Source organism: Xiphophorus hellerii, chromosome 19 (genome assembly GCF_003331165.1).
Source record: "Xiphophorus hellerii strain 12219 chromosome 19, Xiphophorus_hellerii-4.1, whole genome shotgun sequence".
NCBI lineage: Eukaryota > Metazoa > Chordata > Actinopteri > Cyprinodontiformes > Poeciliidae > Xiphophorus > Xiphophorus hellerii.
Genome location: NC_045690.1, coordinates 11,342,907 through 11,367,617, shown reverse-complemented (window position 1 = coordinate 11,367,617; position 24,711 = coordinate 11,342,907). Strand labels below are relative to the sequence as shown.

The window sequence follows — 24,711 nt, the reverse complement described above, 5'->3', positions numbered from 1 at the left end:
CACAGAGGGATTTATTAACAAGCAACATTTGAATGTCATTGTCTGCACTGCATTTCGTAGAGGTATCAGAGGTAAGGGGGTGCAATTTTATTGCGAGTCACTCTTAATTTTTATTTATTCAAAGATTTTGAATACCATGGTTCATTTTACCCCTCCCATTACAGTTGTTGCTTTGATTTGGCCTATCCTGTGACAATCACAACAAAATACATTGACTGGGTCTTTAACTTGACATTATGTAAAAAAAGTGCAAGTTACATGAATACTTTTGTAAGATTCAGAGGATCTAACAGTTGGTTATATACATTTATATTTAAATCATGAAGTAAACATACCTTCTAGAAGAGAAAGCATCATAACGATCATGTCCTGCTGCAGGTCCAGGAGCTCCTTCAGTAATTCAATCTGACTGGAGTCCTGTTGCGAGAAGGGACAAAATATCACTCAGACAACTGATGGCCTTCCTGTGCACTATTTAATAACCCTGAGCTGAGTCTCAAGTGATCAAAGCTGTTTCGGATTCTGCTGGGGGCCAGACGGTCCCTCAACTCAACATCCATCGATCATCACCAGGGTTGATGTTATTTCACCATCCAGGAACAGATGGCTGGGTCACTCTGACTCATTTAGGGTCTCTCTGGATCTTGTATTAACCATGCCGTAAATCTAAACCTAACTTTGATGGGTTGAATTCAACCCCCGCACCTGTGCTCTGCAACATCCTGGCATTTACTGTCACACCTAAATCCTTAGAGATGATAAGATAAGGTTATAAATCAATTAGCTAAATTGGCTGACGTGATTGTACTGCAGTATCACGCAGTGTTATCACTGAGGCTGGAGGGACCTCTAGTGGTGTCTCAGAAAACATTAATGCTGTTCAGGTTTTTTCATTTTAACTGCATAAGTGGTTCCATATAAACAATTATTCGGGCATTTATATTCTGACTTTGACCAAAATGTACTTTTATATCCATATTACCTCCTATGATATTTATTTAAAGCCAAAATTCTAAACAATTTATGTATTTACAGACAAAAATATGTACAACAGAAAATGCAGTTCAGCTGACAAGTTCATTAGCAAATATTTGACTATACTTTCAACCTTTAGAAAATTTCAAAGCTGTCTTCCTATTGCAAGCGGATTCCTCACCAAAGTGGCTAAATGTTTACATGCATATCATTTGTAAAAAGCATTGAAATATAACAAAGAAATCATTTTCATTTTAGCTGAAAGATACATTGATAGTAAAATATCAACAAGATGTATTGTCTCAACTTTCACCCTGCAAGTATCATCTGTAAAATAGTTAGACATTGTTGTAAATATTATTCTAAACTCTTTAGCATAAAAAAGTCTAGGAAGTGGTTGCCAAGCTCACAAATGAAAACAATAGAAAAACTTCTATCAAAGAAATACTTCCTCACTTCTGACAAGTTTGAGTTTATTTCTGCTGACATAAATCAAATACCTGGGATAATTTCATCTGCATGTTGGCAAAGACATGCAAGAAGCCCACAACAGCATCCCACAGCCTGCTGTGAGCCAGACTCTGCTGATTACCGATGCATGGACCCTGGAGGACAAACAATATGGTTGATAGGAGGAAAAGATTGACATGGCTAACTGTGGAGCAGTGTGTGGTGATGGAATACCTGTATATACTCTGTTAAAGAGTTGAAGACCTGTTTGGCAACTGACAGTGCTTTAGAAAAGTTCCTCTGGCCAGCCTCATCAATGACATCCTTACCAGAATAATACCAGTAGAAATCACTGATGGACTCCTAAAAGAGGAACTAATAAGTTGATCGTTGTCTTTTATACAGGAAAGGCAGGAGGTCTGTATGCAACAGTGGGTGCTACCTGGAGTCTTAGCAGGTAGTCAACTGTGCTGATGATGATATTGACTGTGGTGGTATTCCCTGTTTGGGTCCTCAGGAAATTTTGAAAATCTAAAACGTACATGACAGACAATTAAGTATAAAGTATGAATTAAATGACTTCCTCAGCCTTCTTCACATTTTGTCACATCCATCTGCTCAGCAATTCTGATCAGCTTCTCAGTCCTATCAGAAGAAAATGAATGTTTGAGTGAAAGAAACTGCAAACATCAAGCTCTTGTTTTCCACACATACATAAAGAAAATAAAGTGAACAGCTAATGTTGTAGACTTCCTGTCCATGGCTGCATCTCTGCAGCTCTTTCAGCATTGCAATTTTCACATTGCTCTGAGATATTCAGAAGTTGGGATTTTGTTTTAGTCCCTAACTTTGTTTTAATTTTCTCTACAACTTTATTCGGTCTGCTGTGTTCACTGGACTGCTTAATGGTGTTTATTCACTCTACCAAACCTCAGAGAAATGTTTAGGGCTATGAGAGTAAGGACAGCTAAATAAGAATGGAGGCCAAACATTTAAAATTTTTATTTCTAAAAAACTTTAAAACCATTTATAAATTTCCTACCACTTTATGTCTTCACTACTTCGTGTTACTTTAGCATATAAAATACATTTGAAAAAAGTTCAAGGCGTAAGAATATCTTTTCTAGCAGAAGGATTTTATTTACCCCAAATCTGTCCTCTCAAATATTACTGGGCTCCATTCAACATTATCTGAAATTCTGACATTTAAAAGTCAACCTACCATTGTTATGACCCTCACAGAGAAGTTGCAGAAACCTAAAGAGATCCTTAGTGAACTCATCATTTTGCAGAACCTTGGAACCTGAGAACAAGCATAAAATATTTTTTAGTTTAAATATTGATCAGTGCTTTTATATCTATGCAGGCATATAAGCTTTCTTAATGTTTGCCTCCTTATAAAGCTGCTGCCTTGTTGACAAACAACCTTAAATCTTGTGCACTATTCTGTTGAGAGCACACATACAAGGTCAAGTGCATCAATCCAAAAATTAAAACAATACAGGAAGAGAACTGAGCTTTGTTGTTCACACAAACAAAGCTTTGGTAGATTTAACTCATAATTCAGTGGTTAGTATTATAAAAATCTTTTTTAAGTAAATAAAGGTCCCAAAGGAAAAAGCAAGCACTGAATTTCTAAACTAAAACATTTCAAACAGTCTTAGGGGTCTGACCGGAGAGTAAAAGAGCATGCATTAGTTTACTCAGTCCAGGGTTCAAATATTGACATTGCATCGCATTCATAAAAAAGAAGGAAGAGGAAACAGGAACCGGGAGGAAATAAGGAAAGGAAGAAAAAGGGAGCTAGAGCAGTCAAGATGTCAGCACAGCATACAATGAGTAGAATCTAAACCATGTATTTACCCCGCTCACTCACGTTGACTGGGATCGATGACATTAAAACATGATCAGAAGGAAACAAACAAACAAAACAAAGGCAGACATAAGCAAAGGAGAAGACATTTAAATTTAATCAGAATAGGTAGGAACAGGGGAAACAATGATAGGACTATAGATATATTTAATTTACATACACTGATTGGCAACACTGACATACAGTAACAATTATTGCAGTCTTACAGAAAGCACAGGTTGCTCACCGGGCAGGAGTTTAGACAAAAACAGTAACCATCACTTATGCCTGATCTTATGAGGTGAAAATGAGCTGGGTTATGTATGATTAAAAAAAGTTATTATACTGTATGCAACCCATCAGTTTAATAGAAACATTCTATGTAAATGTGTTTGTGACATTTTTAGGACTCAGACAGGACTTTGACATACAGTAACACAGGTTTGTCTGCAGGATGACATGACAACATGAAACAAGAAACACACAAGACATGGAGATGGATTTGAGCAATAACAAACCAAAGAGCAAATGTTTTTGCAAGCTAATCCTATCTCTTTTTTGTTTTGTTTTGCAGTCATCTTAGAAACCATTATGGTCAGAAGTTCATCATGTGAAAATAAGGGGTAGTTTACGAGGTGATAACGCCACCAGCTGGGCTAAAGCAGATTGAGCCTGAAATCTGTTCACATACAGCATCAGCAAATGGTAAAACTCCCCATCTGCTGCTATAATAAAACCCACAGATTTTATCATCTGGATTTAATTTTCATTTTAATGAAGATACTGATCTATTAGGAGCCAGATTGCGTATAAAAAGAGCAAATGAACTACTGGATTTTTATTTGAGGGTCTAGAGCACATGTGTCAAACTCAAGGCCCGCGGGCCACATGTGGCCCGCTACGTCATTTTATGTGGCCCTCTCCCCCCACCACCGTTTTACAGCCCCATTGATTGACTTAAAATAGGTTTTGAGCACGAATTTACTACAAACTACATCTCCCATAATGCCTTCCGATTATTACCTGCCAACATTACGGCTTCTCGCCACTAGAGTGCAGCAGAGTCACCTCAAGCTGATTATTAATTTTCCCAGCGAATAAAACTGAAACATCGACAAGCTAACAAGCTAAAGAGCGAAGTCCCGTGATGTTTCAATCGAGGACTTTTACCGTCTACTGCCCCCTGATTTGATGCCACAGCTTCGACTCCATGCAGCTCGTGTTTTGTCCACGTTTGGAAGCACCTATCTGTGCGAACAGATGTTTTCAATAATGACTTTAAACAAGACCAAGCACAGATCGCGCATTACTGACGAAAACCTACACGCCGTTTTGCGGATTTCCTCAGCACAAGAACTAAAACCGGACATGGACGAACTGACCAGGGGAAAACATTGGTAAGCACGAACAAACTAAATTTAAATAGAATGAATGTAAAACCAAAACTCAGTATACTGGAATATGTATATAGTTTATTGATTTTGCTTGTGTTTTGTGTTTATTTACAGAACACAACACAATGAGGATGTGTGTGAGTTGGTGACAGGGTGAAGAGGATCAGCGTTGTGTTCAAGGACAGGCAACGTCACCTCATTGTTTTGTTCTTATGTGAAATGCATGTTCGTTGCGTAATAAATAACGAAAAAGTTTTGTGAATGAAGTTGAGAGTTAATATCAAAACTTGTTTTTATTCTTTGTCTGCTTATCTTTAACGCAGACAAAGATTAATTTTCCCAGCGAATAAAACTGAAACATCGACAAGCTAACGAGCTAAAGAGCGAAGTTTAGCTGAGCAGTTTAAAAATACTGAGCATATTTTTAAACTGCTCAGTTTAAAAATATTGTAATTTTTAAACTGAGCAGTAATTTTACATCCATGCAAACTCAAATGTAATATTTAAAACTTGAATACATAAAATCAGTTATTTAACGATATGAGGTGTTGTTTAATTTATTTTTAACATTGTATTTTCAGACATTTATGCTAGGGTTGACCAAGTCTAGTTTTCCAGACCTATCACTCTGCAACTTTAGATGCGTTCTTTCACTAACACACCTGGATCATTGACTCATTCATAGGCCTCTACAGAACTGAGTTGCTGCTAATGAGGGAAGTCAACTTTTTGTCTGGGGTATGTTTTAGCAGGGACGCATCTAAAAGTTGCCGTCTGGAGGACTGCACTTGGGCAGTCCTGATTTTATACCGTCAATGTGGCCCGTTGAGGGTGGCCAATATGCTGAAGTGGCCCTTGGTGAAATTGAGTTTGACACCCCTGGTCTAGAGTCTCATCACTGACAAATATCAGTTTACAGTAAATCTTTCTTCAAATGTTTAAACTGACTTTAATAAACTTTTTACAACACTTTCAGTGAACTAAATATCCCCCAGAGCAGGAAAGATCAGTCAGATGCAATGTTTAAGAAGAGCTAGGATTGCAAAGAAAACTTTACCACATTTATCATCCTTACTCACTTGATCCCTCTTCAGTAACCATCCCCAGGCCTTCAGCTTTGTTTTGCCTTTCAAAGGCATTCAAATCCAGGACACTGTGAGAAAGAAATGACGCAGAATGAACTTTAAAACACAGAATCTCATTTGTCTGTGTTTTTCAACTTATACAGCAAATTCTACAAAGTTGGGGAAAGAAAGGGAAAGAAATCTGCTGTTGAAACGTGCAAAAGTCAAAAGGTCTGAGGATCATTTATCGAGTCCCAAAAGCAAAATAATCTATAGTGAAATATTTGAGTTGCCATTTTGAATACCTCAAGAAATTGAACAATTATTCCAAATATTTAAGATTAGCACCATCCTTTAGAAAAAGACATGAACACTAATATATGTTTATCCCATAATAGAAAATGTTTCTTTTTCAATTCATTGAATGACATAAATCAAATTCCATGCTTTTCCATGCTGTGTAGGAAATCTTATATTTATTATTGACTGCTGTTGCTACGAGAAGCCAATTTTCTACCCCAGTTCTATGTCAAACATGCTGTAACATAATTAGAACTCAGTCAAAAAAAACAAACAATATTTTACATTGCACATCATTACCTGCATGACATCATCAATCCAGACAGACTTTTGAAAAACCCAACGTCTCTTTTCTCCTTGAGATAATCCAGCATTTTCTGTATAATAAAAGCCAGATTATTCAGATAAACTGAAGTTGGTAAATGGTCAACGCGAGAAACTATGCATACCTGCTGGACCAGGATGTTTCCACCATTGAGAATGGAGATGCCCAGTTTGAGGGTGAAAGTCACAGTGGCACCAAGTCGACCTGAGGTGATGCAAAATGGACGATAAATTGACCAAATATGGCTGCTGCAGGACAGCACACAGGTGTGTGAGTTTTACTACCTTTGCTGGCACTAATCATTTGAAGAACCATCTCTGCTGCACCTCGATCGTGCAGTCGGGCTTGCTGATACAGCATCTTCTGTTTCTCCATTTCCTTTTCCTATTAGAAATCAAGGTGTTTGTAAAAAGTATTCACAAAAATAATAATTAAAAAAAACAAAACAAAAGAAACCCTAAAGATAACAGTACCTCAAATGTTTTCTCTTTTTCTTCTTCTTCCTCTTCACCTTCAGCACAACTCTGAAATGAAAAGCAAAGATTAAAAATGCACCATTTCCAAAGTAGCATACAGGAACACTGTAGGAAATGCTGTACCTTTGCCATCATATCTGCATATGCAATATACAAGGGATCCTCTTCCAACGAACTAATAAAACAAAGAAATGCGTTTCTAGTTAGACTTTGCACATCTGACATTTACATCCTAACTAAAAATAATCATTTTCAGCCACTTGTTCCAACAACAACAACATTAATGAGGTCTCCCTACTTTATACAAAAATGGGCAATTCACACTTAACACCCACATTATCAGTTGTGAAGAGGTCCAAAGCAATTATGCATCACAGATGGAGCAGCTTGTGCCATTGCCAGGTGGCCAGGTGTGTGTGTGACTGTGAATTTACCTGCATTCAGTCAGAGCATTGTGGCTGAAATGAAGGATGAGCTGGTGTAAAGGGTCTGGTTGCTTTCGGACCTCCTCCTCTTCCTCTTCTTCCACTTTAGGCTGTGTTTTCTGTGCAAAAGGAACAAATCAGAATTGTAACCCAGAATGATATCTCATATTCTGAACAGCCAACAAATTGTGGGTGCACTTATTTTATTCCACGTCTCAAGAGAATATCTGATAACATGCGCTATACAGACCACATGCTTAATCATGACAGGCCTTTTTTATACACACAATCTGGCATACAAATGCATTCAGAGATGGCGTTGTCGAATGTGGATGGAGTTAAGTATGACTTTCTTATTACAGATATTTATGTTATCTAATAACACAAATATCCAATGAGTTCACACACTGAAACCAGGCATGGGCTTATTACTGTAATCAAGGTTTTAAAAAGTCTTAAAAGAGCTAAAGGTTTCTGTGATAAGATGTCCACAATTTAAAGTCATTTTAATGTTGTCAGACATAAGTGCTAAAATGACCTAGAGCTAAAACACAGTAAATCAAGCTATGAGCTGATAGCTTGACTAATTAATCAGCTAATATCAGCTTGCTGTAGTTGTGAAGTGTGATCTTATAAAGGGCAGAAAAAGAGACAGCAGAATTAAGTATCTGAAACTTAATGTTTCAGATGCTTCAGTTCTGAAACTTTTTTTTTTTCATTTTTGACCTTAATTTTTCTCTTTTCTTTGGTTATTTATTTTGGGTTCTAAAACCCAGGAATTTTTAAAATTATTTAGTTTTAAAAGTAGAGATGCTTTCACCTTGCTGCAGAGAAGATGTGTGTGATTGTGATTTTATACATGCATGTGTGTGAAGCTACAAAAACTTCAACTATAATGTGTTTTTGAGCTTCTACACTGACAGATGAAGTCTGGGAGTAAAAAAATTGAGAAAGGCAAACTTAGTAAATTAAACCGGTAAGTTGAAGCATTGTGACAGGATGCTTCCTTACCTGTATTTGACACAACACATCAAGTCGCCCTGACATCAGTAGAGATGTCATGCTTACCTGAAACACATCTCTTCACTACCTGGGTCACCAGGAGTGACTTGGTTACACAAACTGACAATGGCATGACACTGACAAGACGAAGACTGTTGCATGTAAACTATGCACAGCTCATAGGTACGTACATGAGGAGAACTGGGGAGGTGAGAGGCATGACTACTTACTGCGAGGTCCTGCACCAGCTTCTCCTCAAAAGAGTACTCCTCTGTTTCTATCCATATACTTTGATATGCCAGAAGGAAGAGGTTAATAGAGCGATGCCTAGCAAGGGGTAAGAGGACATTAAGCCTGGGTTAGACAGGAAGGAAGAGGCCAAAGGAGGATAGGTTCCTTTAAAAAGGGGTTGATGCTGGTTAGTTTAGGATACTGGCACATCCAGCTGGTCTCTTTACATGTACAGTCTGTCAATGAGCATTGCTTTCACCTTTAAGATCTCAGCTGTTGGTTGAAATACACCTACCCAAGGATTTAGGGAAGTATATCCAACTAGTCAACCAGAGCAACATTTTTTACAGAGCACATGTATAGGTGACTCTCAAAAATTAGAATGCCATTTAAATTACTTTTCTGCTATTAAACTGTGAATTTCCTCAAAGGGACAGATAATTAAACACATATTCCGTTATATTCTTTAAAAAAAAACAATTTATTTCAATAATGTAATCATTGTGCATGTTTTCTCCTTCCACTCAACTTTCCATTAATACAAGAAACAGCTTTAGCCACTTTAATTACCTTACATGACTTACTCTACTTGTGAAGGTATCAATGACGAGTAGTCGGAAATTTTTCTTATGAATTTCTTGGACATAAGAATTACTTAAGTTAAATTTTCCATATTCATACCATGCATATTTACACAAAACATCTCAAAGCATTTTCTAAGAAAAACAGGTTCAAATTAGTTCTAATTTTACAGCAATAAGGAATAAATCAAACTCACAATACAATTCAATCAGATTTAATGACACACATAGTCTATTCTGATCTTAAATGCAACAAAAGAGTCAAAGAGTTCACAATGCCAAATGTTACATTTTTGATTCAATCACTGGAGAAAAAAACACCTTAATTATGATATTCTAATTTGTTGAGATGCACCTTATTAAATTGTTTCCTCTGAGATTGAATTTTTTGTGACTTTTTTCAAGAGAAGAAGGAAGTTAGATTGAAAAAATGTTTCTAAGTTTTAAGAATGGATTCAGGCTGAGCATGTTACTGCAAATGTGTGAACCAGTGGATTAACCAGAGATAACCTGAGGCCGAAACTGTGCCCAGAAGGAAACAAGCGTAGCCACAAGCCAGAGAGCAGTACTAGGTTAACACTTCTTTACCGTCAGCACTGAGAGCAGACTGTCATAGTCTGTGTTCTCATGCATTATCCCCAGCCAAATGTGTCGGAAGGATTTCATGAAGTAATTATTATTTTTGTGCCTATGGGGATGAGGCAGAGGTACAACAGAGTCTGAGATAGGGGACAGAATAAGGACTGTAAAGAGAGACAAAAGAAAAAAGATGACATCTGACAAAGCATAAAGAGAAGCTTCATTTTCACGCTTCTCATATAAATCTCTACAGGAAAATAAGAAGCCTCCGCTTTGTGCATAACATCCAGTAATTATTACCTACTCTGAGTCATATGTTACTGTCAACAATTCTGAATAAATGAGTCATGCTGTCAGACAGGCGGGCAGGATCTGAGCACATATTGAAGAAGGCCACCCTGAGGTATTGGGCTTGTTAATTGTTTTCCTCGTAGCTGTGAGCGCTCTGCCTGACGTCCTCTGATTGAGTTAGAGAGCAGCAGGCCATAAAATTACAACTGCTCATTCCTTCCTTCTTTTATATGGCAATAGCAGCTGCAGGCTATGTATGTATATTCCAAACAGAAAGAGGCAATTCATTAATGCCGGGTCAGGAACCAGGAAGGAGAAAAAAAGAGTTGAAGAAACAGCAAAAGTAGACATTACAGTGGGAAAAGAAATTCTAAAGCATTTACTGAACCATTTCTAATTTGTTCAAGGTGCCAAGAAGCTTCCTGCAGAGTTTCGCCATTAGCGAAAAGGTAAAAAGGTAAAGGTAATTTTATTTACCGTATATAGCACATGTTCAGCAACAAGGCAATACAAAGTGCTCACCATTAAAGAGGATTGGATAGAGACCGTTTAAAAATGAAGGGAATTGTGAATGTTTTCAGTTTAACTGTGCAATGAAGTACCTTGGTAGATTATAAAGGGGGGCCATTCGGAAGCAGGCAACAACTGCACGTTTTCGCTGTTTGGAGAGCAACTTCTGCCATACGCACTTCTTGGATCTCAGTGGCTGCTCCACCTAAGGAGGGTAGATAATTATTAAAATTAATATCACAGCTTTTTGTGCTGGCAGTGCCAAAAAACAACAAATTTAAATGAATTCTACAAATTCTGGTAAAAAGAGTGGACAAAGGTCTTGCCAGAATCATGATGGGATATTCTGTATGACAAGTGAAAGTGTGGTTTCTTGGCAAACTTGTTTACTTTATAACCATAGTGGGCAACAAGAAAAACTTGTGAATCTGACATGTTATGTCATAATTCCAACTAAGAAAACAACAGTTACAACCATCATTATAAACTAAATATTAATATGACATTCATATACAGTATATGTTTTCTGTGTGTAACTTTTTGACTATAACAACATGGTTTATTTTATTGCAAAGCGATAATAAAGTCCAATCATCTATCTGTTGCAGTACTTTCTATGCTTTTCATGATATTTAAAACCTGATTACCATAACAACTTCTTCCAACTGAAATCATTCCAATTGTATTTTTAATATAAAATAGTTACTGCCATCACATCCAAAAATGAGTAATGTGTCTTTATTTTGACCTGTTCCAGATTAAAGATGGCAGCAGAGATCCTTTGGATACGATCAACCACTCGTTCAGGGTCAGGGGGGCTTTCAATTCTCATGACGATGTCCTTATACAGGTTCAACTGCCACCGCACAGCAGGATCTTCAGACTAAGAGAATATTTAGATAAAGTTGAAAGCAAAGTATATTGTCAAAATGTTGATTAATGAGGAAATGTGCTTAAATTTTACTTTTGTACCTTTTCTCGAAGGTGCAAATTTTGATGTATATGGTCTTTAACCTCTTCATCTGTATCTTTCTGTAAGGAGGAGAAAAAGAGAGAGAGAGGGAGACTTGCTACAAATCACATGCAAGATAGAAAATGTCAGGCCATAATAAAAGGTTCAGCAAAGCCATTTAAAAAAATAAGGTCACAAAATATCAAGCTTGAAGCAGCAGAGAAGGCAGAAGAAATTCTGATGTGAGTACCATGAGTACCATAGGAAATTATAAAAATTTGTAGATAAGATGTTCCCTATATTGTTTCCTATGGGTGCATACCCCTGCATAACCTTACATCGGCTAAAACACAACCAATAGGAAACTTATAGATACAGTATATCAAAAGGACTACATAAGTGATAGGTACTGCAGCTGAACACAAATATGTGCTTCAAATTCTTGACTTTCTTTAAATTAACTTAATAATGTGTTGGTGTATCACAAGAGATGAAAGTAAAAAGAAAATATGAAAAACTTCAAGGAGTATCAAAAATTATTTAAGACGTTAAAGTATTTTCTATTACAGCATCAATTTGCATTTCTTTAGGCAGTGTTATTCTCATGTAAGTGTTTCAATCTTTTTTCAAATGGGTTCTCACCATGAGGTAGCGGGTCTTGGCAAGAGAAATCAACTCCTGATCCCCAGGGGTGCACATGTTGAGGCCGATTGGCAGCATCTTCTTCAGAGCGGCCACAATTAATGAGGTCTGAATGGAGTAAAATTCGCCGCGCCTCTTCTTATGTTTCCTCTCCTGGTCTTGTCCTCCAGACTGAAAAGTTCATCATGACATACTCAAAAAAACATGTAGTGGCTAGTAAAAACTAGAAGCTTTAATTTATTGGTCAAAATTCAGCGGCTGGTAGCATTGGAGAAGATTTATTTAACAAAGCACTTACTGTGTGCAAAACTCCACAACTGGTTCAGTAAAAACACATATTTCCTCACAAATATTAATATACCTTGAAAACATTGTATAAACACTGACAAACACACATATAGAAATGCTAACGACAGACTAACAACAAAATACACATATAGCTTTTAACTATTGACTACAGACAGAGGGATATCACGATCAATCAACTGCAAACACACACAAAATCACATAATATGCTGCAGAGGGGCAAAGCTTTTTATACCAGGTGAACTGTGGTTGACCCATACAGGAGTGAGGAATGAACAAATTGACCATGTCACACACTGTGATAAATGGAAGCCACAAATAACCAGGTAGCATAATATATAACTAAACTATAGACTATATAGCACATCAGGCACAAGCTATTGGCTTTCCTGCTTGGTGACAAGTGCATACAAGCCAATGAGCTGGCAGGTTAACAGCACATGCACTGCATCACTCTACCTTTTCCTTAAAGGACTGTTTTGAGTTAGAGGGATAGATAGAGACAGACAGAAAGAAGCAGTTAGGGGGAAAAAGGGATGAGATGGTGGTTAATAATGGAGGCATAAAGTCCTCCTCATATGGACATGCAGTGCAATGAAAAACATTTTATTTTCTTTCAAAGTGCTCAACCAAGCAGATGTATTGGAGCTGAGGAATGAAAATTAGTGTTTTTTTTTAATAATAACCATGCACACGATATACACACACATAGAAGATTTATAGATTATATAATTTCAGAAGGCTCCATAGTCTATTCCTTACAAATGTGATTTAGATTTCTAAATCCTCTCAGATGTGTGTGTATTGTTGCAGGAGTGAACACCCCAATTCTGTGATATTCTTATAGCATTTTCATGTTAACATATGAGCACATGTATTGACAAAATAATGTTTTTTACATGGCAGAGAAGATGTTAACATGTGTCCTATTAATGTCCATGTTTATAGTGTGTTTGCTCTTTTTACATCTCATGGAAACAGTAAATTATTTAGATTTTTTTGCTAAAGCTCATCAATCTGCTGCATGTAAAGTCTAGAACGTGTAAATTTGAGTTCATCCCTGTGAAGAAATATGCCAGTAAATCAACATACCTTTGACATCTTTGTTTTATTGTCTCCGGTCAAGAAAGAAAGATTGTTGATTTCATTTTGAACCACAAAGTTTTGCTCTTCTCTTTTAAAGTTCTGGGGGCAAAAAAGAAATAATACATGTCACTCTATAAATTGTCATGTTTAGTCAAGTTACAACCAAAATTTTAAGAAATTACAATCCCAACATATTTTATTGAGATAATATGTGATGGACTGACACAAGTGATGAATAACTTTGCAGTGGGAGTCAGTACTGTAGAAGCACATTTTGCTGCAAGTACAGCTTAATCAAACAGGATGATGACTAATGTGTGAAGAGCATCTGTGAACATCATGTTTCAAATTTTGATTAGATTTAGGTCTGGACTATATGGACCATTCTAACATAAGGACCTCCATTGATCAAAACCCTTCCAAAGCAGCTCTGGTTTTGTGTTTAGGGCTTTTGTAAGTGAGGAGGGAAAACCTGTGCTTTTTTGTTGAAGCTTATGCAAACTAAATCAGGTTTTCATTCCCAGATTGTGTTGTATTTAGCTCTATCTATCTTCTGTTTACTCTAATCAGCTTCCTTTTCTCCATCCCCACTAGGTCTGCCATACTGCACGGAACTATGGTTTTACAACAGACAACAGAAACCATTTCCAAACCATCACTAGTTTAGAGGATCAAAAATCTCACTTCAAAATTCATAAAATCAGCAAAGACCCTTTTAGGGTACATTTTAGGATTCTGGAGAGCTTGCTAATTTTTGTCACAAACTGGGCAAACAACTCAAACATCTTAAAATGCTGCATTGGATTTTATTCAAAGATATAAGAATAAAGCTGACTGAATACAGATGTACATACTTGTCAGATTCTTATCGATAAAACAACTATAAACGCTCTACTCATTTATACACTACTTATGTTTGTGTATCACATCAAATCCCAATAAATGGTTTTAGTGATATGGATACTTTGGTGTAAGTTAATAAGGAACCAAGGAATCATTTACATGAGACTTGCACCAGAGGATGAAAATCTCTGCAACCATTCTGAAGAGCTCATTGGAGTCTGAATCTGGTTCTTTCAGCCACCTAGACCTGTAATAAAAGAAAAGAAAAAAGATGTAAACTTTGTTTGTTTTTTCAAATTGTGCAATAACATTTCAACTATAAAATAATAACTATCACTTGTTTAACCTGTTGTTGTCCACATAGCGGATGAGCATGGGGTAAAATGCATAGAGATCCCTGCAGAGCACAGCAAACTCATCCAAAATGAGCAGCTCGGCCTCCTGGGTGTCTCCTTTACTGTCGGCCTTCAGAAGCTCCTCTTCAGCCACCACTTTTACTGTCTTCTTCTTTAGTTTCTCCAGGGTGGGCAAGAAGTGGCTCTTGAGCAGGTCTGCGCGAGCCTTACTAATGATGGGTTGCACATAAACTAAACATTGAATATAAAAAGATCCAAATTTTAAGCCATGTGATTTATAATTCACCAATGCAACGATTTAAAGACCGAGTATGTCTGTTAGGTATATAAAATTCCATCAGTACCTGCAATTCTCTTCATCCAGGAGGCCTCGTCGATGCCTAAATTGTTGTTGAGGATCTTGAGGATGTTGCCGAGGATGAGGCTGAGGTGCTCCGAGGTGACAGTAGTGCAGTAAGTGCTTCCACCACTGGCAGCCTGGTTTTCAGGGCCCCTTTCCCACCAGTAGGACAAGTAGTTGCACAGCATGGGCAGCACCACCTCAATCACATGGGGCATTTCAGTGTAGCGCGCTCCAGACTCAGCCATGTCATTGATGTCTTTCATGAGCCCGTCAAGCCGCGGCATCCCAGGACACATCTCCTCAACTGATTCTCGTATTCCCAGCACTAAAACATTGCGAGAGTTTTATTCATACATGGTTACAGAAGCTTTAGTAATACCAGGTTGTGCTGTTTTTACATGTGTCTGTTGGTAATGGGGGAAATTGTTCTAGAATAATAAAGGCTTGACTTTTATCATCAATTTGTAACTCACCTGCTCGATCTCTGGCACTCTTGGTATTAAAAACAGAGCAGGGGTTGTGCGTGTTGAGCTTTGGCTCCAGAAAGGCTACAGGCATGGCGCCAGCAAGAGTGGCCAGACACTGACCGAGAGCTGGCAGCTGCCTAAGAGATACAAAATTATTAAATGGGAGTGTGTTTTCTTTTTCTTCTAAGTTATTCTCTTCACTTAAAAAATCTACTCTGAGGATACCTTTCCACATAGATGTTTTTCCCAGTTCCAAGAGCAAAGAGGCTGGTCAGGATTCGATAGCAGGACACCTGCACATCATCCACTGAGAAGAAAAAAAAAAATTACATTAAAGCTGCATGTAAATTTAAAAAGACCTGGGTACATCTACTGCAGTGTTTTTGCAGTAGATGAATATGGAGGAACATGGCCCGACGATCAATTGACTGATCGATTGTTTCTATCTGTCTGCTAGTTATTTGTGTATTTTTTTGCGGCTTCTTTTAATAGCTCCATGTGTACTGTACTGTATTTTGTCTTGTGAATTGCGTACTGAGGTATTTTGTTTTTTGTACTTATTGTGCTAATTTCTGCATATCTACACTGCCATGAATTGTGGTAATGTTGGCTAATGTGCAGTGTCTTAATCAAAAAAATTTAATGAAGTTAAATTCAGTGATTTTCTGGCCAAATCTCTCAATTGATGGATGGAGATGGTTGTCAAAGTTTAGAAATTATCTTTATTAATTGGAACTAATATGAGAACGGTATTCTGCAGTATACTGGAACAAGTCTTGCATGTAAGATCTGTTCAATCAGGTGTTCAAGTGTTAAAAGATTTCACATCTGATAAAAGACTTTTTCAGCTTCAAAACAAAGTAAAAAAGAACCCACCACCTTTGATCATTCCCTCTTTGTCAGGACTTACAAAGCAGATCTACTCCAAAGTGGTGTTGAGTGATGTGCTCAAACAGAGCAGTTAGGATGGGAAGCAAAGCCACAGTTGTGTAGTTGATATTCTGTGACACGCCTTTCATCTGGGAGCGAGAGTGAGTGAACTTCCCCAGCTTCAGGTTCTCAAAGGTCTTCTCTAAGTCCTCCGCAGCGTTCTCAAAGAACGTCCTCAGCCCCACCCTGACCTGCTCCGAGCCCGACTTCATCACTGTCCTGTTAGATTTAACAAGAGCATTAAAAAATAACTCAAATCAATTGGTATGGAACCACTGGTGTGTACAGCACAGATACTACTTAATATGCATAAATGCAATTGCTACAACCTAACCGTCTGAAACAGTTTCACACATGATATAAAATTCCCGAGCATTAGCCCGTCTGTCCAAAAACTGTGCCATTAATTATTTATCCAGTGAACTGGGAGAAAATTTAAATTCAAGGTGAGTCAGCCATTTCGAAAGCTAGGGAAGAAACTTCACGAAACAGCACAACACATTAATATGATTAGTGTGTTCATTTTCAGCATTTCACAGTTCATAACATAAGTAAATAAATTACCCATTGTTAGGCCTTGATGTGTCAGGGAACAAAGAAGGCAGAGATGAGAAATGCTTATGTGGGCATCATCTGTAGCTCTTCGACATATACAAAACACCATAAAGCAATGTTGATTTAGCCTCATTATGTATGAGCTGCATTTACAAACAGTACCTTGTCCCTAAAGAGCATTATCAGCCTCAGGCAACAAGTGCTGCATAAAATGTATTCTACCTTATTTTAATGTCAACAGAAGTTCTTTGTTAATACCAGTATCTTCCAAAAGAATAAAGACTGTCTAAAGGAAAATACTGAAAAGAAAACCTATGCGCTGCAAAGGATCCAGGTCACATTAGATCCACTTAAAGAAAAGGCGTCAATGACTTTCAAAACGGTCCATGGTTACCTAAAATAATAGCCTTGAGCTTTTCTTTTTTTTTAGGAGGGAAATTCTAAGCTGCCAAGTTTCTTGTGTGCTTTGGGGTCTGCCTAATTTGTACGCACCTGGTGTCGAGAGTGTGTGCCAGGATGTGCAGACAGCTGACCATGGTGGTGGAATCACTCCCTACAAAACAACACAAGGCCATTAGCATGGATACACAGCAGCTTTTTGACATGACTCATGAAAGAAAAAATTAAATGCACTTAGATATGAATAAGGAAAAATCAACAAAATAATTAACCTTTGCAAGAGATTTGGTTAATTCTGGGTCAATTTTATGTGCAAAAATTTCTTAAGCTAAAAATATTCAGCCTCATTGGAATGCACATTCTAACTCACAATTTGCATGCCAATGTCATTTTTCTTTCCTTTCTTTTGTTTTGCATTTGGTGATCTTAATTGGTTTTCTACTGTTGCTCTGTTTAATAAATGCAATTTAAACCTTGTATTTTGTTTGCCTTTTTTATGTAACGAATAACCCAAGTAATAGGGAAAGAATCCCTAATTAATTTTGCCAATAAATGCTATATTATTTAGTTTTTTTTTATTCTGAAGACTAGTTGCTGCAAAAATAAACTAATGAATGATAATAAATTAATTTTGCATCCTGGATGTAGTCGGACAGCAATAAAGGTCCAAATGTGATTAAAGTGCTCAGGATGCTAAAAATCAAGGAGATGCTGTCATCGCAATAATTGTTAATGATTTTGCTATTGCATGGCTTTTTCCAATAATGCAGGCCTTAGACACATTTGCAAAAACATCACTGACTAATAAGTGTCAGCTTACCAAAAAGAGAAATCCTATGTCTGACAAGAGCTGCCAGTTTACAAAATAGGCTGTAGCATGAAGAGCAGAAATAGGGAGAAAAGTATTCAGAAAATCACAGTGACTTACATAAATGAAGTGATTCAGATTTCAGGTAAAAAACATGTATCAAGGCACATGTTTTCTGTGTTGACAACATTTGTTGTCAGTAACCGTGTGAATTTCTACCTGGTGACCATTTCCTTCTCTTTGTTAGAGGCGTAACCACTGCTGCTTAGGTTCTTGTTGGGAGAGGAGAGGAAATACAAAGAGTGGTTCTTGAAGTATTGATCGATGAGTGGGAGAAGAACCTGAAGACCACCAACAATGAATGTAAGACTAGACAGACACCATAGTAAAAATATAACAAAATAATCCACTTATAGATATTTGTATTTGTTAACTTTCCTTACTTTGGCAAAAAACTTGATTTCTTGTTCATGAGGGGACCTGTCTGTTTTTCCACTGGCTGCCATTGCCTCTGGATTGAGAAAATATGTTCTATTTTAGCCCGTTTATAAGAAATCGGCAAGTCTACTTTAAAGCTCTGGAACAGCATCATACCTAAGTGGGTGATAAAGTCCTGGGCTGAATCAACATACTTCAGCAGCTTCTTGAGGAATTTATAGGCAAACCTTTTTTCCATGGAAGAGGAATCCTGCTCCAAGTCCTTCAAACCTCTGCAACATAAGACCTTGTCTGTAAAATACCATTCTTAAACCACTATATTTACTTTTGATATCATTTAACAAAGCAGTCAATCAACCAGTGATGGTTATAAGGTGCTGCTAAGATCTTAACACAACCAGTGACATAGTCACAGCATGTTGACCTTGTAATGCTATAGCCATTAATTTGCAGGAAGCGAAAAAGGTCCAGGGCCTTTTCTCGATCACGGGCCTTTTCCTTGGCTGTCAGCGTGTCATAGGGCACCAGGAGAGGATGAGTTCCTCCGCCTGAAACGACAAATGGCCCTGTGTTGAGATGTGATTTACTTCCTCACCACTCAATGTGTGAGGGCAAACAGAGTGGCTGAACCTAATTTGTCAGGAACACAGAGGCTCTCATGCATATGTACAGAAGTACCTGAAAAAGACAACAATAACAACCAAAGATGGCTTTGTAATCCTCCCACAAGCAAACATAAACAATCTTTCTGTTTGGCTGATGTCTTTGTGCAGTTTGCATTCCTAATACACTTCATTAACTATGCACCTCTGCTTCCAAGGTCACTTTTCTTCTTCTTGGCCCAGATGTTGTGGTAATTCTCAGCCATTACTTCCACCATCCCCTTGGAGTGAAGACAAACAGAGACAAACTCAGTGAGGAACCCTTTTCCCGCCCACAGAACTCATTCATATTCAGGACAGACTGCTTTGATCTGATGTGCATTTGCAAGCTCCTTTGATTTAAAAAGGGAAAAAAATACAATAAAGCTGAGTTTCTCACCTGCAGTTCTCTGGACAAAGTCACAATACTTGTGTCTATTGGGCTGGGATTAAAGCCATTAGCCTGGAAACACATATAGATTTAGATTGAGACAATGTCAGCTTTCAGCAACAAATAAACATCCTGATGAAACAAGATTCTCCCTTAAAAGGATTTCATAAAGGAGCACTTATTGTTTTAAGAGCTTCTGTGGAAAGAGATTAAGACAGCATGAGTGATCTGCATAAATCCTTACAAAGTAGCAATGCTGTAAAAATAGGAGCATTTGACAATGCTAAAAACTTAAGCTCATATTTTCAAAACTCAAGATAATATTAATTACTATTGGACAAATAGTAGAAAGTGCACAATTGAAGGGTTGTGAAAGATTTCTTGTCACAATTTTTACTGATTCTCTGTGTTCTGTTTCAAACAGAAAGAGTAGCGCTTATTTTGAAAGTATGTTTAGGACCTTGGTAAAGTATTCATAGCTTTCAGACTCTTTTCACATTTTATTATGTATTTTATTGGGTATTGGCTTATTCTTCTTTCCAAAATAGCTTAAATTCAGTCAGACTGGAAAACATCTATGAACATGAATGTTCAAGTTTCACCACAGATTCCTGTCTAATTTTAAATATAAACTTTAATTGGGCCATCTGACATACAAATAAGATTTGAACCAGTCATTGTATCTCCAGCTGCTTGTTCATCATCACTGCTCAGCTGAAAGGTTGAACTATGTTGTTCAACCTTTCATTGAGGTTGATTTGAGATTTGAGAAAAGTCTCAAATCTTTTCCATCCCCTAAATGTTTTTTTTTTCCCAGGATTGCTCTAACCAGCATATCTGATCGGAAGATATCTCTGTAAAATTCTGCGTCAACAACAAAATTTTGTCTTGCTATGGTAACAGAGAAATACAGACTCAATAGTGAAAAAGCAAAATTGTATTTGTGTGACAAAAAATGAACAAACTGTACCTGAGAAGCTTGAGATATTTTCCTCATTTTCTCATTTTCCCTCTGCAGAGACATGCTCTCTCCATCCTTTGTCCTGTCGATGCTCCAGCCCATGGCCAGCATGCTTTTAATCGAGTCCCTAATGGGCAACCTGTAAATCTCCTTCTCCTGCAACACAATAATAAAAAATAAAAATAGCATGTAAGCAAACAGGCATCTGCCTTTACATTGATATTCTAAGCACATGTTTTTACCTTTTCTGTCAGCGCTTTGTAGATCCTTAACTGAGGGTGAGTTTTAGCTTTCTCATCCACACAGTCCCCATATTTCCACCCCAGCAACACCTGAGATACAAGCAGAAACAAAAGTTGAAGAAGTGATATTCACTGATCCTGCTGTTTAGTAAATAAGGTGACGTACACCACAGATGACGTTCAGTAAATAAGGTGACGTAAGGTAACATAACACAAATTCAAGAGTTACAATGTTTTCAGAACTTGCTATTGTATGTTTTACTTAAATTTTCAACAAATGTTACAATGCAATCTGAGCAGTCACTAAAAGAAGGATGAGAAGCTTTGCCAGAAATAATTATAGTTTTCTGCCCATCTTTTATTTTGATCTTATTAATTTCTCAAAACATTCATCGTGTTTTGATTGGAATTCTCTCCAATTTAACAACCCACATCTCCCAAACTTCACTAGCAATCCAAGAATTATGTTTAACATTACCTTCTCTGCAGACCATTTCTCATGGCAATGCTCAGCATATTTGTTGGTCAAATGTTCAAGTTTTTCTGGTAACACAATGCTAGAAAAAAAGAGGACAACAATTACTCTAAAAGAGTGAGCTGACACATGTTAGCAAAGTCATTAACATGTCATTACTCAATATATTTAGTCAGAATGATGCTGTTTTTCTAATTGATTTTAGAGTCTATAATGGCTTACTTAGCGGTATTGATGGGTTTGGGGTCAAAGTTTCCCTGAGCATCCACAGAAACAGGCTTTTCAATCGCCGTGCTAATAGAGGCATCCACATAGTCTGGTGGCAAAGCTCCAGCTATAGCACTGAGACACGGCATGGCCATCTTAAATAACTCTGGGTCATACTTCTGCAATGGGAAAGAAAAAGGCATAATTTATCAAATAAATTCTGTTATACAACATTTCACAGAGAAGGAACTGTCCTCAACAAATCAAGTAATGTGTTTTACATTTAATTTAAACCGGATGGGTCAGAGGAAGAGACATTAATGAAGAATTATTCTAAAGCCTGAAGAACCAGCACACTTAAGGACTTGGATCAATGATGGGCTGTCCAGATATTGATGTTCTCTGCCCAACTCTTTGCACAGCCTGTTTCCGTGATGGGGCATTTAGTGAGATGTGCTGAGTCTGGCGATCTGAAATGCTAACACGTCGAAAGCATTTCCTTGCATACATACAAATTAATAAAAGACTGATGAGTTCTGTTTTTTCTTGAATTGTTTTTTAGATCTACTTATAGAAACAACTTTATTGGCCAATAACAGATAAACACCAGAAAGAGAAAATGGTACAAGTAAAAGCTGGTCAAAAATTAAGTATACATTTTATAGAGAAAAACACATAAAGTTTATGCTTTCCAAAAATTGTGGTCATTTGTTGTTTCCTAGATAGATAGATAGATGGATGGATGGATGGATGGATGGATGGATGGATGGATGGATGGATGGATGGATGGATGGATGGATGGATGGATGGATGGATGGATGGATGGATGGATGGATGGATAGATAGATAGATAGATAGATAGATAGATAGATAGATAGATAGATAGATAGATAGATAGATAGATAGATAGATAGATAAAACAAGTGTTTACATCAGGAAATAAAACAATTGCATGCTAAAAATGATATGAGAAACATTTGTTTAAATATATACTGCAAGATATTAATTTTGAATGTGTAATCTGTGTTAAAATGTTTCCACACTGATCTTGATGTTGTAATATGAGCATTTGTGAATGTAGCTGGTTGAATCATACTTGTATTGTAAGTGCACACTGTGTGGCCGGTATGACTAGAAAACTTCTATACTAGCTAGGTCTACGCACCATTTTTTGTGTAACTCCATGAGTTTCAAATTGGCACTATTTATGTCTCTAGGAGATTTACATAGAAATTTACATTTCACATAGTATATCATTCAAAACCAAAATCACATGTGAGCACATATTCTTACATGTGATTTTGCACGTATAACGAAACAAAGTTCTGAAAAAAAATGCCACAAAAGAGCATCTTACCCTCTGGGAAAGAGAATCAAACACCCCCCAGAAGATCCTCTTGGTGAGCAGAAGTTCATCTTCAGATGCTGTGCCGAAGCTGCCCCATCCTGAGGGGAGGCAGTAATACTTCCAGTTCTGCTCATAGTGGTTGGTTAGAAGCTGGAGGCAATGAATATGAAGAGGAACACTTATTGTAATAAATAAGTGTGTTATGGACATGCAAGTAAGATTAAGAGTTTATATAAATTTAAAGGCCAGTTGTTAACCATTACATTCTTTCCAGAGAAACGCTTTATAGCCAAAAGGCAGGTAACCATAAAATCCAACACCTACTTTATTATTTTTAAATCATAAATGGCAGGTTTTATAAATGTGTTACCACTTTTCCCATGTCTCAGATTTAAAGTGGGGGAAAAAAGTACACCCCAGTTCAAGCCACACTGTCTGTTGAACTGGAGTGAATAAGGTTTTAGTATTTCCGTACAAAGCTAACAACCCAATACATCCAAGGAACAAAGTGTGAGCATACAAAAACCACACAGAAATAAAAGAGGTTAGAGAGGAAAAATAGCAAAGAGGGAAAAGTAAAATGGAAAAATTCAAGACACTTTATTTAAGATATAAGAGGTTAAGTATTGCTAACCCTTAGAGGCATCTTGCAGTATTCAGTCAGCAAGGGCACGTCAAAGACGAGACGGTGCAGAAGCTGCTGGAGCATGGAGGGGCGGAGGTGTCTGCACAGTGAGGTTAGACAGAGATAATACTGTTGCCCTGGGCATATTGAAACTCCGGTCAAACTCATCACACCGACATAAAAGAATAAATAAGTAAACTGAGCTGAGAGTTATAATATAATTTCCCTTGACCCCCACTAAAAAAATGCAGTTCATATGAATGGTTTAATACAGGCAGGAGAAGCCTTGAATCTATTCTTGTGTTTCTTACTTGCAAATAGACAGTAAACACTCTTCAATGGCGTCCCTCTGTGCCTTGGTCAGCGAGCGGCCCTTGGATAGCCGGTAGATAGTGTGCAGGGTGGAGTCGATAAGAGTGGCATAGTGCTCTGTGCCAGCAAAGAGAGGTGCACACCGCGTAAGAAGAGGCAGCATGGCTGAGCCGATGTAGCGATTCATAGCCAGGGCAGTCTCGGTGGTACAGAGTCCCTCCTGGTGAGAGAAAATATTAATATACATTTATGTATAGATTTAAAAACAGAATCATTCAGGCATGAGCTATATATGAAAAAATGACAGCCTTATGAGGCGCTGATACTATTCCTCTCCAGAGATTATTGGTCCTGAAGCTCATGTTATCATGGCTGTTTATTTCTTTGTGCTGTCAACTCAAATTACCGTATCTAGAGTGGTAGCTGTCCTTAGGTCAGGTAGGAAGCCGACTTCAAGCAGATGAAGCAGAAAGCTTTGGTCTTCAATACCATACACCCTGTCTAAAAACAGCACCATCGGGGCTTTGTGGTCTGGACAGAAGCTAGCTGACATGTCAGGCTCAGTCATTGATCCATCTGAGAAGAATCAAAACAGACAGAAAAAGGCAGCACAACATTTAAACAGCTTAGTTCACTCATAAATAAACTGATAAAACTGACCAAGAAAACATATACAGTACATAAAAGCAAGTCGTTTCTGATTAGAAAAGCCATGTTTCTTTACTATGCTGGCAGTTTTTTTGGTGCCAGGCCCTCACTTGCTGTATTCCTTGTTTAGCTGCTGATAAAACGGGTGAGCCAGTGCAGCAAATGTAATGTCCAATCTTGTCATGCTTATTCAGATCGATCAATGGAGCAAGACAGCTTGCCATAGGAATCATCTGGCTTACTCTGAGTCATGAAAGAGTACCATAAACTATTGGGCTACT

The 24,711-nt window shown here is 37.5% G+C and overlaps 1 protein-coding gene across 10 annotated transcripts in view; it reads right to left on the bottom strand.

Annotated features, from left to right (window-relative positions):
* Positions 1 to 24,711, bottom strand: part of LOC116709039 (ryanodine receptor 3) — a 109,615-nt gene that overhangs the window by 12,954 nt on the left and 71,950 nt on the right. For 5 of the 10 annotated variants that reach the window (XR_004336805.1, XM_032547280.1, XM_032547281.1 and 2 more), the window contains 42 exons: positions 24,189 to 24,358; positions 23,782 to 24,002; positions 23,480 to 23,570; positions 22,855 to 22,995; positions 21,513 to 21,676; positions 21,294 to 21,372; positions 20,816 to 20,905; positions 20,583 to 20,729; positions 19,622 to 19,684; positions 19,388 to 19,463; positions 19,005 to 19,128; positions 18,737 to 18,852; positions 18,586 to 18,653; positions 18,362 to 18,483; positions 18,155 to 18,204; positions 17,428 to 17,488; positions 16,361 to 16,599; positions 15,676 to 15,757; positions 15,457 to 15,587; positions 14,985 to 15,308; positions 14,631 to 14,871; positions 14,444 to 14,531; positions 13,448 to 13,540; positions 12,815 to 12,829; positions 12,050 to 12,220; positions 11,428 to 11,487; positions 11,204 to 11,338; positions 10,548 to 10,660; positions 8,494 to 8,590; positions 7,271 to 7,380; positions 6,960 to 7,011; positions 6,834 to 6,884; positions 6,645 to 6,744; positions 6,485 to 6,564; positions 6,336 to 6,412; positions 5,751 to 5,824; positions 3,289 to 3,306; positions 2,648 to 2,728; positions 1,868 to 1,956; positions 1,660 to 1,788; positions 1,476 to 1,580; positions 336 to 417 (listed from right to left, as the gene is read on the bottom strand). Coding sequence is in view for 9 of the 10 variants with exons in the window: in XM_032547280.1 (XP_032403171.1) it covers positions 336 to 417; positions 1,476 to 1,580; positions 1,660 to 1,788; positions 1,868 to 1,956; positions 2,648 to 2,728; positions 3,289 to 3,306; positions 5,751 to 5,824; positions 6,336 to 6,412; positions 6,485 to 6,564; positions 6,645 to 6,744; positions 6,834 to 6,884; positions 6,960 to 7,011; positions 7,271 to 7,380; positions 8,494 to 8,590; positions 10,548 to 10,660; positions 11,204 to 11,338; positions 11,428 to 11,487; positions 12,050 to 12,220; positions 12,815 to 12,829; positions 13,448 to 13,540; positions 14,444 to 14,531; positions 14,631 to 14,871; positions 14,985 to 15,308; positions 15,457 to 15,587; positions 15,676 to 15,757; positions 16,361 to 16,599; positions 17,428 to 17,488; positions 18,155 to 18,204; positions 18,362 to 18,483; positions 18,586 to 18,653; positions 18,737 to 18,852; positions 19,005 to 19,128; positions 19,388 to 19,463; positions 19,622 to 19,684; positions 20,583 to 20,729; positions 20,816 to 20,905; positions 21,294 to 21,372; positions 21,513 to 21,676; positions 22,855 to 22,995; positions 23,480 to 23,570; positions 23,782 to 24,002; positions 24,189 to 24,358 (4,620 nt within the window). In the remaining variant the exon portion in view is untranslated. The remainder of the gene's footprint in view (positions 1 to 335; positions 418 to 1,475; positions 1,581 to 1,659; positions 1,789 to 1,867; positions 1,957 to 2,647; positions 2,729 to 3,288; positions 3,307 to 5,750; positions 5,825 to 6,335; positions 6,413 to 6,484; positions 6,565 to 6,644; positions 6,745 to 6,833; positions 6,885 to 6,959; positions 7,012 to 7,270; positions 7,381 to 8,493; positions 8,591 to 10,547; positions 10,661 to 11,203; positions 11,339 to 11,427; positions 11,488 to 12,049; positions 12,221 to 12,814; positions 12,830 to 13,447; positions 13,541 to 14,443; positions 14,532 to 14,630; positions 14,872 to 14,984; positions 15,309 to 15,456; positions 15,588 to 15,675; positions 15,758 to 16,360; positions 16,600 to 17,427; positions 17,489 to 18,154; positions 18,205 to 18,361; positions 18,484 to 18,585; positions 18,654 to 18,736; positions 18,853 to 19,004; positions 19,129 to 19,387; positions 19,464 to 19,621; positions 19,685 to 20,582; positions 20,730 to 20,815; positions 20,906 to 21,293; positions 21,373 to 21,512; positions 21,677 to 22,854; positions 22,996 to 23,479; positions 23,571 to 23,781; positions 24,003 to 24,188; positions 24,359 to 24,711) is intronic. The other 5 variants (XM_032547285.1, XM_032547288.1, XM_032547283.1 and 2 more) reach the window with 3 other exon arrangements.